This window comes from Arachis ipaensis, chromosome B07 (genome assembly GCF_000816755.2).
Source record: "Arachis ipaensis cultivar K30076 chromosome B07, Araip1.1, whole genome shotgun sequence".
Taxonomy (NCBI): domain Eukaryota; kingdom Viridiplantae; phylum Streptophyta; class Magnoliopsida; order Fabales; family Fabaceae; genus Arachis; species Arachis ipaensis.
Window position 1 is genome coordinate 123,911,766 of NC_029791.2, and position 12,277 is coordinate 123,924,042.

Below are 12,277 nucleotides of genomic sequence, written 5' to 3' on the forward strand. Positions count from 1 at the left end.
GGTCCAAAGGTCCAAATAATCAACACACATCCTCCACTTTTCATTTGCCTTTTTGACAAGGACTATATTCGATAACCATGTCGAGTAGTCAAGTTCCCTGATGAACCCTGCTTCTAACAAGCTGGCCGTCTGCTTGGCTACCTCGTTGGCTCTTTCATGGGACATCTTCCTTCGTCTTTTTGGCCACGGGCTTGGCATCCGGCCCCACGGCTAGTCGATGCGACATGAACTCAGGGTCAACACCTGGCATGTCAGCTGGTGTCCAGGCGAATAGGTCGTCGTTTGCCTTTATGGCCTTCATGAGGGGCTCTTTCAAGAAGTGAGGGAGGTTCCTGTTCACAAAGGTGAATTTGTCCTTTGTGTCCCCGACCCTGAATTTCTCCATATCCCCTTCGGGTTCAGGCCTCGGTTTGTCGTCGACCCGGGCGTCTAAGTTGGCCAGAAAGACCCCCGATGCTTCCTTCGTTCTCTTCTTTAGGGAGAGGCTGGCGTTGTCGCACGCAACTGCTGTTTCTAAGTCCCCCCTAAGGGATCCCACCGATATCAGTAACACTACAAACTTCATGATCAGCATCTTAGTGCATATTACCGCACAGAACTAAACCGGGAGGGAGACTACCCCGTCGGGCTTTATGAAGTTGTCTCCTAAACCGACCACTTTGTGCTGATGAGTTTTCAGGTTGGCTTCCCAGAGCCCCAAGGCGTCGAAGATGTTCCTGAACATGATGTTAGAGTTGGCGTCGGTGTCGACAAGGATTCATTTGACCAAGCCTGTTCTGACTCTCACCGTGATCACCATGGGGGGTTCTCCGAGATGTCATGGAACCACTGGTCCTCTGGCCCAAACGATATCCTTGGAGTTTCCTTGGAGGAGGCCTTAAGGCTACTTGACGACACGGCCAAGATCTTAGCGTCCTTTTTTGTTACGGACTTAGACCTGGGGGTGTGTCCCTTCCGACTACAACGTTAACGACAGTGAGGCCGCAGTCATTGTCCCCCTCGGGTTCAGGACTCAGCTTCACGGCTCGACTTATGTCCTCATTGGAGTGCTCACGCTCTCTTCTGCTGGGTTCCCTTATGAACTGTGAGAACTCCGTCAGTTTGCCTTTGCGAATAGCTTGTTCTAAAGCATCCTTTAAATCGAAGCAGTCCTGGGTTTTATGGCCGTAGCCCTTGTGGTAGTCGCAGTACAGGCTCTTGTTCCCGCCGGTTTTGTCCTTGAGTTGTCGGGGTTTCGACAAGATGCCCTTTTCGGCTATCTGCTGGTAGACCTCAACGATCGGGGCCGTCAGAGGGATATAGTTTGTGAACTTTCCAACTCGGGGAAAGAGCTTGAAAGGCTTGGCCGGTCCTCCGTCCTTGGAGGGTTCTTTCGGCCTTTCGCTGTGCCCAGGTTGACGGGGAGGGGGAGAGGCTGGTTGCCATTTATTGGTCGCCACAACCTGGCTCACCTCCTCATCATTGATGTATTCTCTCGCAATGTTCTGGATCTTTTGCATGGTCCAAACAGGCTTGGTGTGACGTGTTTCCTAAAGTCTTCATTTGACAGCCCGTTCGTCAGGCATAAGCTGGCCACCGAGTCGGTTTGACCATCAATCTCCAAGCATTTGTCGTTGAACCTGTCGAGATACTTCCTGGTCGGCTCCCCATTTCTTTGGGTTACCCCAAGGAGGTTGATCGGGTGCTTGGCTTTAGCAATACTCGTGGTGAATTGTGATAGGAAGCTGCGCGTTATGTCCACGAAGGTCGTCACGGACCCTTGTGAGAACGCATTGAACCATCAGATTGCCGGTCTTGCCAGGGTCACGGGAAAAGCACAACACTTCACCGCGTCGCCCACACCCTCGAGGTTCATTCTGGCCTTAAAGGATGTTAAGTGTTCCTGGGGGTCTTGGGTTCTGTCATACTTCATGTCCGTTGGCTTGTCGAAGTGTTTCGGCAGCCGGACCTTGAGGATGGAGTGGTGAAAAGGGGTTACTCCCATGATTATGAGGTCTCTTCGCCTTCTCGGCCTTTCTCTGCTCTCTCCCCGGCTTTTCGACTCAGCATGAGTTGTGAAGGATTGGGCGTAGATGACGGGGTCTTGTCGCCTTCTCGGTCTTTCCCTGCTCTCATGATGGCCCTCTGATTCAGCGTGGGCCGAGGGAGACCGAGCGCCCGTTCTACGTCGGATTTGGTTCCTCCGGGGGCTTCTTCCCCGGGATCCCATTCTCTGCTCAGGAGATCGAGTAGGAGAGAGGCTCGGGCTAGGTTGGTAACGATCCCTAGCTGCAAGCTCCCTCTCAAGGTTTTGCACTCTGTGGCGCAACTCCTGCATGATTCTCGCGTTGTCGCCCCCCGTCCCCCCGAAAGGATGCCTTTCATGGGAGCGGAAGGGGAGTTCATTCCTGCGAGAGGGGGATCTCGTGTGTTTGTGAGAGGAAGCTAGGGAGGATCCCTTGTTCCCCACAGACGGCGCCAATATTCGGTAGCTCGGCTCCTGCACGGGTCGGATGTGCCAGATGCCTGAAAGTGGTAGGGAAACTGGATTCAGCTCGCCTTCGCGCGTCAGGGTATCCCTGGCCAGCGTGAAGGGAGTGAGGTTGAGGCGCGAGGTCCCGCCGAGCTGACGGCTTGGAATGGGGGGGAGCCTACAAAAGAACTTCGACGCTCAAGTCAATGTCTGTACGAAGGTGGCAGATAGGGTACAGGATAGGTGTCGTATCTCTGAGGAGGGGTAGAGCTCTCCCCTTATATAATCTGTACTAAGGCGGGTCCCACATGGGCAGACCCACCTTCCAGGAAACTTCCTTCCCAGCTTTCAGGTGCCTCGTGGAAGGGGAGGTGACATTTGGGTCACATCTCGGTTCGGGTTGGGTGAAGCCGTCGAGTTGGCCGATTACTCGGATTCGGGCATTGGGTCGGGCCGGAACAGTACTAAAAAATTATAGAACATTTTCTTTTTGTTTGACATTATAAAAAATTATAGAACATTTTTTTTTTGTTTAACATTATAAAATGTATAGTACTCCCTTTAGTGTTTTTATGTATTAAAATATATTATAGTTATATTTATAATTAAATGTTTTGTTTGATTTTATTTATTGATTAAATTTTATTGTGATTTTGATCACAATAAAAGGAATAAGATGCAAAATATTTTTTGTTTGTTTCTCATATATATAAGTGTATATATAAAGATCAAATTTGATTTGATAATTTTTAAAGCTAAAAGTTAGTACACTGAAGGATTACTATGTGTTCATAACACACGCAGCGGAAGAAAATAAAGTAATCCTTAAAGATCTATTTTGTGCTTAAACTTTATTCCAATAATATATAGATAGTAGACTGTAGATCAGATCTAAAATACCTGAGTACGCTAGTAAAAATCACTTTCTCCTTCGATGGTACGAAGGCGCTATGCGTATCCATACCGAGACCAACCTTTGCTGTCAACTCCTTGACGAATGGACATCTGATCTAAATTGAGAAACCTCATGCAACTCTTTGCACACCATAAAATTCTTCTCCAAGAATTAGACTCACATACATTTATGTGCATAGAGGTAAAGGAATAACAACCCTTGTTATTCTCTCTGTCTTTCTCATATTTTCCTCTACTCTTGACATACATATATATAGTATGAGATTTGTTACTGATTTTAAATTTGATTCTCAATTCAAATTTAAATCATATCTTTAAATTCCAAATCTGAATCCTTTAAATTTTATGAATCATATCATAACAATTTAAAACATAATCGATTTGGATCTCATCCAAATTTATAATTCAAATTCAGAAATAGAATAACTAATTATTCTCAAATCTCATTTAATATTCTCAATTATCATATTATTATTATATTCTTGGTGCTAGCAAAGAATATAATAATATTCCATTTGAATTAATATAATTATTTATTTGATCAAATCAAAATAATAATTAAATAATTCTACAGCAAAGATTAGAACACTCGTTAGTGTGTGACCCCATAGGTTCAATACTAAGCGGGTAGTAAATTAGTCATACTAAATTTACTAATCAAGGTTGACGTCTAGCAACACTCCTCAACGACCCGATAGTATGAAGTAATATATTTTTACTAAGAACCTCAGAAGAACAAAGTATAATTCCTTCCATCTTTCCAGCTCTTGGTTAACCTTTAGAGTATGGTTTAATTGTCAAACTCTAACTTGTTACCATTATTATAATGAACCGTGAATGACCTAAGAAACTCATTTCTTCATTCATTCAATTCCCTTGGCCAAGGTTTTATTCATCTCAATCATTATAATCATAGAGCTCAAACTCTTTACCGAGAGTTGACAGATTCCTTATTGACTAATCATTAATTCTATAAGTATTTAAATCATACCCAATATCCATTCAACTAGCACCCTAGAGTATTAGGTGTCCGGAATCAAAGTATAATAAATACATTGTTAATTACTATGACAGTCGCAAGTCAAAGGAAACTCTATTACTGTGTTCATCTTGAGAATATTCTATTTAAAAGATTTATCTCTCAATATTATGATCACTATCACAATGATAAATATCTAAATTTAATCAAGGACTTTATTATATTAACATTTTAGTATAATAACAATAACAAATTATTTGAGACATGATTGATTGGATTGTGGTCATACTCCTTATTTCCAACAATTTTACTATAATCCATTTTGATATAAAGATTGTCAAACATAAATCACGTTAACACAAACTTACTTTTCATCAAAATCAAGTTTGCAAAATCAATTTTATGCAAACTTCCGTTTGCAAACTGTAATTCAAATACACACTAACTCTAAATACCTCTCTCTCTCTCACTTCGTGCCCAACCAGCAGCTGTAGCTAGCGCCTAGCCTTGCGGTCGCCGAACACTTCTCCTCACGCATGTTGCCGTCGGCAGTGACAGACAGAGGGTCAGATCGAAGCTTGTGGTTGTCTTCTCTACGTCAACGTCATCTCCTCTTTAACCCTGATTAGTTTATTTGATTCCTCCTTTGTTGGTCAGTTTGCTCGATCCTCGTCTCTATCTCACCTTTTCTCCCTCGCCGTCAGCTTGGTTTCTCTCTCGCAGGTTTCGTTCTTTTCTCGCCCTCTGTTTCCTTCCTCCGTCACCGTATTTTTGGTTCCTCCTTCGCTGCCAATAAGCTCCCGCTTGTTCATTTTTTTTTGGTTAATTTTTATGATTTTAAATTTCTGTTTTTTATGATTCTGAACCTGAAATATTTGAATAATGAGTTTTTGATTATTTTATTATTTTATTATTTAATTTTGTATGAAACTAGAATAAATTTTGATTATTGATTTCATATTATTTTTGTTGATGCTGTTCTGTTTGTTAAATGGCTGTGTTGATGGTGGTATTTTGTTAAATTTTTTAGAATAATTTTGTTGATAGTTAATTTTTTTGCTGAGTTAATTTTTTGATTGTGGTGTTATGGGTTTTGCTGAGTTAATTTATTTAAAACTATTTCTGATTATGTTGTTGGTTGTATGATGAAGATGGAACAACTTAAAATAACTTTTTAATAATTTTATTTTATATTTAGTTAAATCAATTGAATTCTGGTTAACTTTTGGTTGAATTATTGAACTATTGGACCAATTATTTTATTTGTTTATTGATTGGTACGGTTATCGTAACTTTGCTAATAATCTTAATTAGTGGCTAACATGATAAATTTATGAAATTAAATCAAATTAATTCTAAATTGAGATATTCTAATACTTTAAGATCTTCTTTAGTTAAGTTTTAATTTGATTTAATTTAATAAACTTATCATATTAATAGATAATTATAATTTTTAAGTGTATATTGTAGTATCACTTAATATGTCATGTTAAAAATTTTTTTGACACTATTATTAAAAAAATAATAAAAGAACTTATATGATTAACAAGTGATGTTTTAAAAACTAATTTTACCCTTTAAAAGAAAGGTTTTACGCGTTTAAAACCTTGCATTTGTTTGTTTGTTTGAATATTTCTTCATGGGTGAGACAATTAGGGCCCCGCAATGGAAACATTGGAATGTGTTGGTACTTGATAGCCTACCAGCCAATGACATGATATTATGTGCCACCAAAATTTGGGGCCCATTATTTTGCCAACCATACATTTCATGCAGCATATATCATCGTCGTTCAGGTGGAAGAGCTATTTCGGATTAATTTTATTTTTGAGTCCATAAGATACGAGTTAAACCTTAAGGTACTCCTTAAGATTAGTTAATTGCATAAAAAAGTTTTCCAAAATTTTAATTGTATTATAAAAATCTTTTGAGATTGAAAATTTTCTATCATGTTGGTGTTTACCTTTTTTTGGGTCAAATTATTTCTTAGATCATAAATGATTTAACACAATTTTTTTATACTGAAGTTAGATAAATTGAAATTGTTATAAGTTTATTGAGTAAATTTTTGTAGTGACTTCTGAGATTCATGTGATTATTCATTCAGTTCTTGAGATTTTAATTTTATTATAGTAATTTTATAGTAATTTTTTAGATTGAATTCCGGACACCATAATAACCTTTGAGCATCTTTTTAGTGATGACTCAACTATTTCAATACTGATGTAGTTATTTTGTGCCACACTGGAGTGTGTGATGACTAACTTAGGTGGCAAAATTATAAATTAGACCCAATTTGGTCTCTCCCTCTCTATTTAACCTTAATATTTTTTGGTCTCTTCCAAATCTTGTGAACCTTACCTTCTTTTTCTTCCTCATTTTCATCTGATTCTTCTTCTTCCTCCGATAGACTTCTTTTTCGTTCTTGCTATCTCTCTTTGAAGCAAGCAACAATGGCACTTCCATCCGCATTTCAGGAACGACTCCACCATTCTTATTTAAAACTTCCAATATTTTCTATGCATCCAAAAAAACTCAGTGTAATCAAGCTCTTGTTTGTTGCAGGCGGAGAAAGAGTTACAAGCAAATAAATCTCACATTTTGGTCTCCAATCTCGCCAACCCAGAGTCTAAAACTTATCTAATAAGTCCCCACCATCTTAATTTTGTCTAAAACTTATCTCTCTTTTCATGTAACTCCTAAAACTCATTCACCTCGTTATGAATAAACCTAAAATACCAAAAAAATCAACTTCCAATTCCAATTCTAATTTCAGAAGAGTAATTAAGAGAAATGGCATTAACTTAAAAAGTTAGGAGAAGAAATCGTATTTGGCTTTAAAGTTATGGATTTAAGAAGTGAGAGAAAAAGTTGAAATTATGGAAATAAAACAATTCAAGTAGATTGTGGACGAGTTTGTGGTGAAATATCGAAGAGAGGTTTAGGGTTCGAGTTCGAGTAATAAAGTAAATGAGGTAACATTGACACCACAATCTGATTTTTATGTATGCTACATTAAAGTTGAGTCCAAGAAAAAAAGAATGTTAGAGAGAGAGAGAGAGACCAGCTATCCTGAGGGAAACTTCGGAGGGAACCAGCTACTAGACGGTTTGATTAGTCTTTCGCCCCTATACCCAAGTCAGACGAACGATTTGCACGTCAGTATCTCCGACTTTGTGAAATGACTTGAGAGGTGTAGGATAAGTGGGAGCCGGAAACGGCGAAAGTGAAATACCACTACTTTTAGCTTGACTCTAGTCCGACTTTGTGAAATGACTTGAGAGGTGTAGGATAAATGGGAGTCGGAAATAGCGAAAGTGAAATACCACTACTTTTAACATTATTTTACTTATTCCGTGAATCGGAGGCGGGGCATTGCCCATCTTTTTGGACCCAAGGCTGGCTTCGGCCGGTCGATCCGGGCGAAAGACATTGTCAGAGAGAGAGAGAGCTAAACTAACCATTAAAAGACTTAAGTCATCATCTAAAAGATGCACACAGATTACTATGGTATTTGGAGTTCAATCCGGAAGACTATTATGGTAAAATTGGAACTTTGAAGACCAAATTGCATAATTTTGTGAAAACCTTAAGGACTGTTATAGGAATTTACTCTAATTTTAACGCTGTATACTTAATTAAAGAGTAAAGTATCATTTTTGTCTCTAACGTTTGGGGTAAATCCTATTTGTGTCCCTAACGTTTAAATCGTCTTATTTGTATCCCTAACGTTTGTAAAAGTGATTCAATGTTATCCTGCCGTCAATTATATATCATGAGCGCTTTAGTTTGAGTTTTAAAAATCTCTTCTTGAAGTTAAAATACAAATGTCTAGGATAGAATCGATGATCTACTCTGAAAATAGCTCATCATATGTTGAAACTAATTCCTACAACATTAACATAATTCACTTTTCTAGGGACATAATTGAATCTAAACACAAATAGTGGGTATAATATTAAAATCGAACACATCCAAGTGAGACCTAATTGAGAATGAATACATCCAAGTGAGAATAATTGAAAAATATAATCTGATTTATTAGTATAATTGATAGTAGGATAATATTGAATCACTTTTATAAACGTTAAGGATACAAATAGAACAATTTAAACGTTAGGGACATGAATAGGACTTACCCCAAACGTTAAGGACAAAAACGATACTTTACTCCTTAATTAAATGACATTATTTAATCTTAATAAATCATAAATAATAATTTGGAACTAAATATAATATTAAACAAAGGAAGTGGGAAATAAAAAAAATTTCAGCATAAATTTCGGTCCGAGAAAATTATTGATAATTGATTATATTTTCTTTTTAGATTTGATTTGAACCCCGACATTTATTTAAACAGACGAATGAGTTAACCACTCGACCAATCTAAATTAGTAATAATTGATTATAAATTTAATTTTAATAATTTTGATATATTATTATAGTATAATTTAATCTTAAAATTACATTAATTAAATAAATAATTTATACATTTAAATAATTTACAAAATCACATTATATTATAAAAGGTTCTTAAAATGTTGTCCTTATCCTCTATTTTCTATTATTTCCATCTTGTTTTTTCTTATTTCATCCTCTCATCCAAAAAGGCATGGACAATCCGGGAATTATGGGGGCAACAAGTAACAACGGAATCAAAATCAAAATTCAAATTGGCTAAACTCAACGGTTAGTTAGTAGCATCCAGCCTGGAACACTGGGCCATAACCGCAACCATCCAAATAATACAAAAGCTCTTCCCGTTTTTAACCATGGTCAACGTAACCCTAGTTAACTTTTAACCGCACATTTCAAATTTAGGCACCAAGCCTTTTTCTCTCTTTTCCACCCTTGACGCTGGCGCTTATTTAAACGCCAAACTAAAACATAGCAACTCACCATTTCAATCTGTGACAAAGGCGTCTTAATAAACGCCGCTCCAGAAACTTCTCTTTTCAATTTTCCATTTTAGGGTTTATTTTCCCTTTCCAATTTTCCCGAGAAAATGAGAGAGTGCATTTCGATCCACATTGGTCAGGCCGGTATCCAGGTCGGAAACGCCTGCTGGGAGCTTTACTGCCTCGAACATGGCATTCAGGTACCTGAAATTAGGGATTTTTTATTCTTATTTTCCTTCGAATTGGTTGGTTTTTTCAGATCTAGGGTTGCTGAAATCTGTGTTTCCTCTTTTGGTTCAGCCCGATGGACAGATGCCGAGTGACAAAACCGTTGGTGGAGGAGACGATGCCTTCAACACCTTCTTCAGTGAGACTGGCGCCGGAAAGCACGTGCCACGCGCCGTCTTCGTCGATCTTGAGCCCACCGTGATAGACGAGGTGAGGACCGGAGCCTACCGCCAACTCTTCCACCCTGAGCAACTCATCAGCGGCAAAGAAGACGCTGCCAACAATTTTGCTCGTGGCCATTATACCAGTAATTTCTTCATTTCGATCCCTAATATAATATCCATTTATGATTTGATTATCATTTCCTATTTTGATTGAAACGGTGCGTTTGGTGGTTACAGTTGGGAAGGAGATCGTTGATCTCTGCCTTGATAGGATCAGGAAGCTTGCTGATAACTGCACTGGGCTCCAAGGGTTCTTGGTGTTCAATGCTGTTGGTGGTGGAACCGGTTCTGGTCTTGGTTCCCTTCTCTTGGAGCGTCTTTCTGTTGATTATGGAAAGAAATCTAAGCTTGGGTTCACTGTTTACCCATCTCCCCAGGTTTCTACCTCTGTTGTTGAGCCCTATAACAGTGTCCTTTCCACTCACTCCCTCCTTGAGCACACCGATGTCGCCGTGCTTCTCGACAATGAAGCCATCTATGACATCTGCAGGCGCTCCCTTGACATTGAACGCCCCACCTACACCAACCTCAACCGCCTCGTCTCTCAGGTAAAATTTGTTTCAAAGCTTGTTAGGAATTGCAATTTAATAATTTGAGTTGATTCCTGTGGATTGTTGGTTATTCAACTTTGTTTGTTGATTGTTGTTGAAAAAAGTTGGATATGAAGATGCATGCTTTCTTTTGAGCTATTTCCATAAAACTTTTAAGGTGTGGCTAAGTAGGTGCCTTGACAATTTTAATGTATTGATTTTTGCAGGTGATTTCATCCCTCACTGCCTCTTTGAGGTTTGATGGTGCACTGAACGTTGATGTGACTGAGTTCCAAACTAACTTGGTTCCATACCCAAGGATCCATTTCATGCTTTCATCCTATGCACCTGTTATTTCTGCTGAGAAGGCCTACCATGAGCAGCTCTCGGTTGCTGAGATCACCAACAGCGCATTCGAGCCGTCCTCCATGATGGCGAAGTGCGACCCTCGCCATGGCAAGTACATGGCCTGCTGCCTGATGTACCGTGGTGACGTGGTGCCCAAGGATGTGAATGCTGCTGTGGCCACCATCAAGACCAAGCGCACAATCCAATTTGTGGACTGGTGCCCAACTGGTTTCAAGTGCGGTATCAACTACCAGCCACCAACAGTTGTTCCCGGCGGTGACCTTGCCAAGGTGCAGAGGGCTGTGTGCATGATCTCCAACTCCACCAGTGTTGCTGAGGTGTTCTCAAGGATTGACCACAAGTTTGATCTCATGTATGCTAAGCGTGCTTTCGTCCACTGGTATGTGGGCGAGGGCATGGAAGAGGGTGAGTTCTCTGAGGCTCGTGAGGACCTTGCTGCTCTTGAGAAGGATTACGAGGAGGTTGGTGCGGAGTCTGGTGAGGGTGAGGAAGGTGAAGGAGAGGAAGACTATTAGACTGCCGCCATGATGATGTGTTTCTTGTTATGTGCCTTTCTGTTTTCTATTGGACAAGTTGTTTTAGTTTTTTGATGCTTTGCTGTGAAAACATCATGTTTGTGCTTCTACCTTAATAGCACAATGTTTAATCCACTTTTGGTTTTATATTTGCAGTTTTGCACTATTATAATTTTTTACTAATCCACCATGCGTTTCCTGTTTTAACGTTGCGCCTTTAAAGATTCAAAACCAGATATAGATGAATTTAGCGAAATTATAGTGTATCACCAACACTCTTCCATAGTAGCAAAATGTTAAGTTTCTCCTGTACGATCATTACTGATATAATTACTTATAGCACTGCTGTAGATTAGGTGCCAGTGACAACGACATAACTTGGATATATGATACCGCTTAAGGTAGACATTAGCAGCCAGTAACGGTCGAGATGTATGAGTAATGTTTTTGGCTTTTTTTAGTTTTGTTTTGTATTAATGCAGAGTTTAAAATTTATTCATTCACATTTTGGATAAACAATTAAAAATATTTTTGAATTTTGTTATTGACTAAAATATTTTCAAAGTTTATTCAATTAGTCTTTCTAGTTTTACTAAATTTTTAAGATCTTTTTCTTATATTATTTTTAATTTTATAATTAGGTCATTTCTAACGTAAAAAATATATTTTCACAAATTGAAAGTATTCATAGGCTAAAAAAATTAGATATGGAAGTAGAATGAGTATTATACATAGCGTGGTAATTTTTGGTGTTTTTTAAAACTATAGGAGGTACACAAATCTAAAAACTTTGGAGTACACAAATCAGACCACAAATCGAACCCTTCGGACTGTCCGATTTGTGTACTCCAAATTTTTTTAATTTTTTCAACACAAATCGGATAGTCCGAGTACAGAAATTGGACTGTCCGATTTATGTACCTAAAAATCGGATGGTTCGATTTCTGTACCTCTTAAAAATCGGACGGTCCGATTTGTACTATGTACATTAAATCATCCCACATTTTAGAAAAATATTATAGTAGATCACAATTTAGAAAAACATCATTGTTAATCCAATATTAAAAATAAAAAAGTGGTATTCATAACTAAAAACTTAATTAGATTTTTGACAGTATATATTTTAGGAGTTCTATTAATTTTAACATTTTTAATATAAAAAAGACC

The 12,277-nt window shown here is 38.5% G+C and overlaps 1 protein-coding gene and 2 long non-coding RNA genes across 3 annotated transcripts in view; 1 reads left to right on the forward strand and 2 right to left on the reverse strand.

The window, feature by feature from the left end:
• The window catches only part of LOC110264428, a 6,832-nt gene extending 782 nt beyond the window's left edge, over positions 1-6,050 (reverse strand). The window contains exons 1-2 of the long non-coding RNA XR_002350592.1: positions 6,038-6,050; positions 2,611-2,612 (exon numbers count right to left, since the gene is read on the reverse strand). This is a non-coding gene — a long non-coding RNA (uncharacterized LOC110264428). The remainder of the gene's footprint in view (positions 1-2,610; positions 2,613-6,037) is intronic.
• LOC107606260 (tubulin alpha-4 chain) lies at positions 9,303-11,274 on the forward strand (the record flags this gene model as incomplete). The annotated part of the gene is given in 4 exon segments (XM_016308295.2): positions 9,303-9,444; positions 9,545-9,779; positions 9,874-10,244; positions 10,454-11,274. Coding segments are annotated over 4 exon segments (1,356 nt in total). The 3' UTR covers positions 11,111-11,274.
• Positions 10,025-10,695, reverse strand: LOC110264429. The gene is made up of 2 exons (XR_002350593.1): positions 10,429-10,695; positions 10,025-10,370 (listed from the first exon to the last, which is right to left on the reverse strand). It is a non-coding gene; the product is annotated as an uncharacterized LOC110264429 (long non-coding RNA).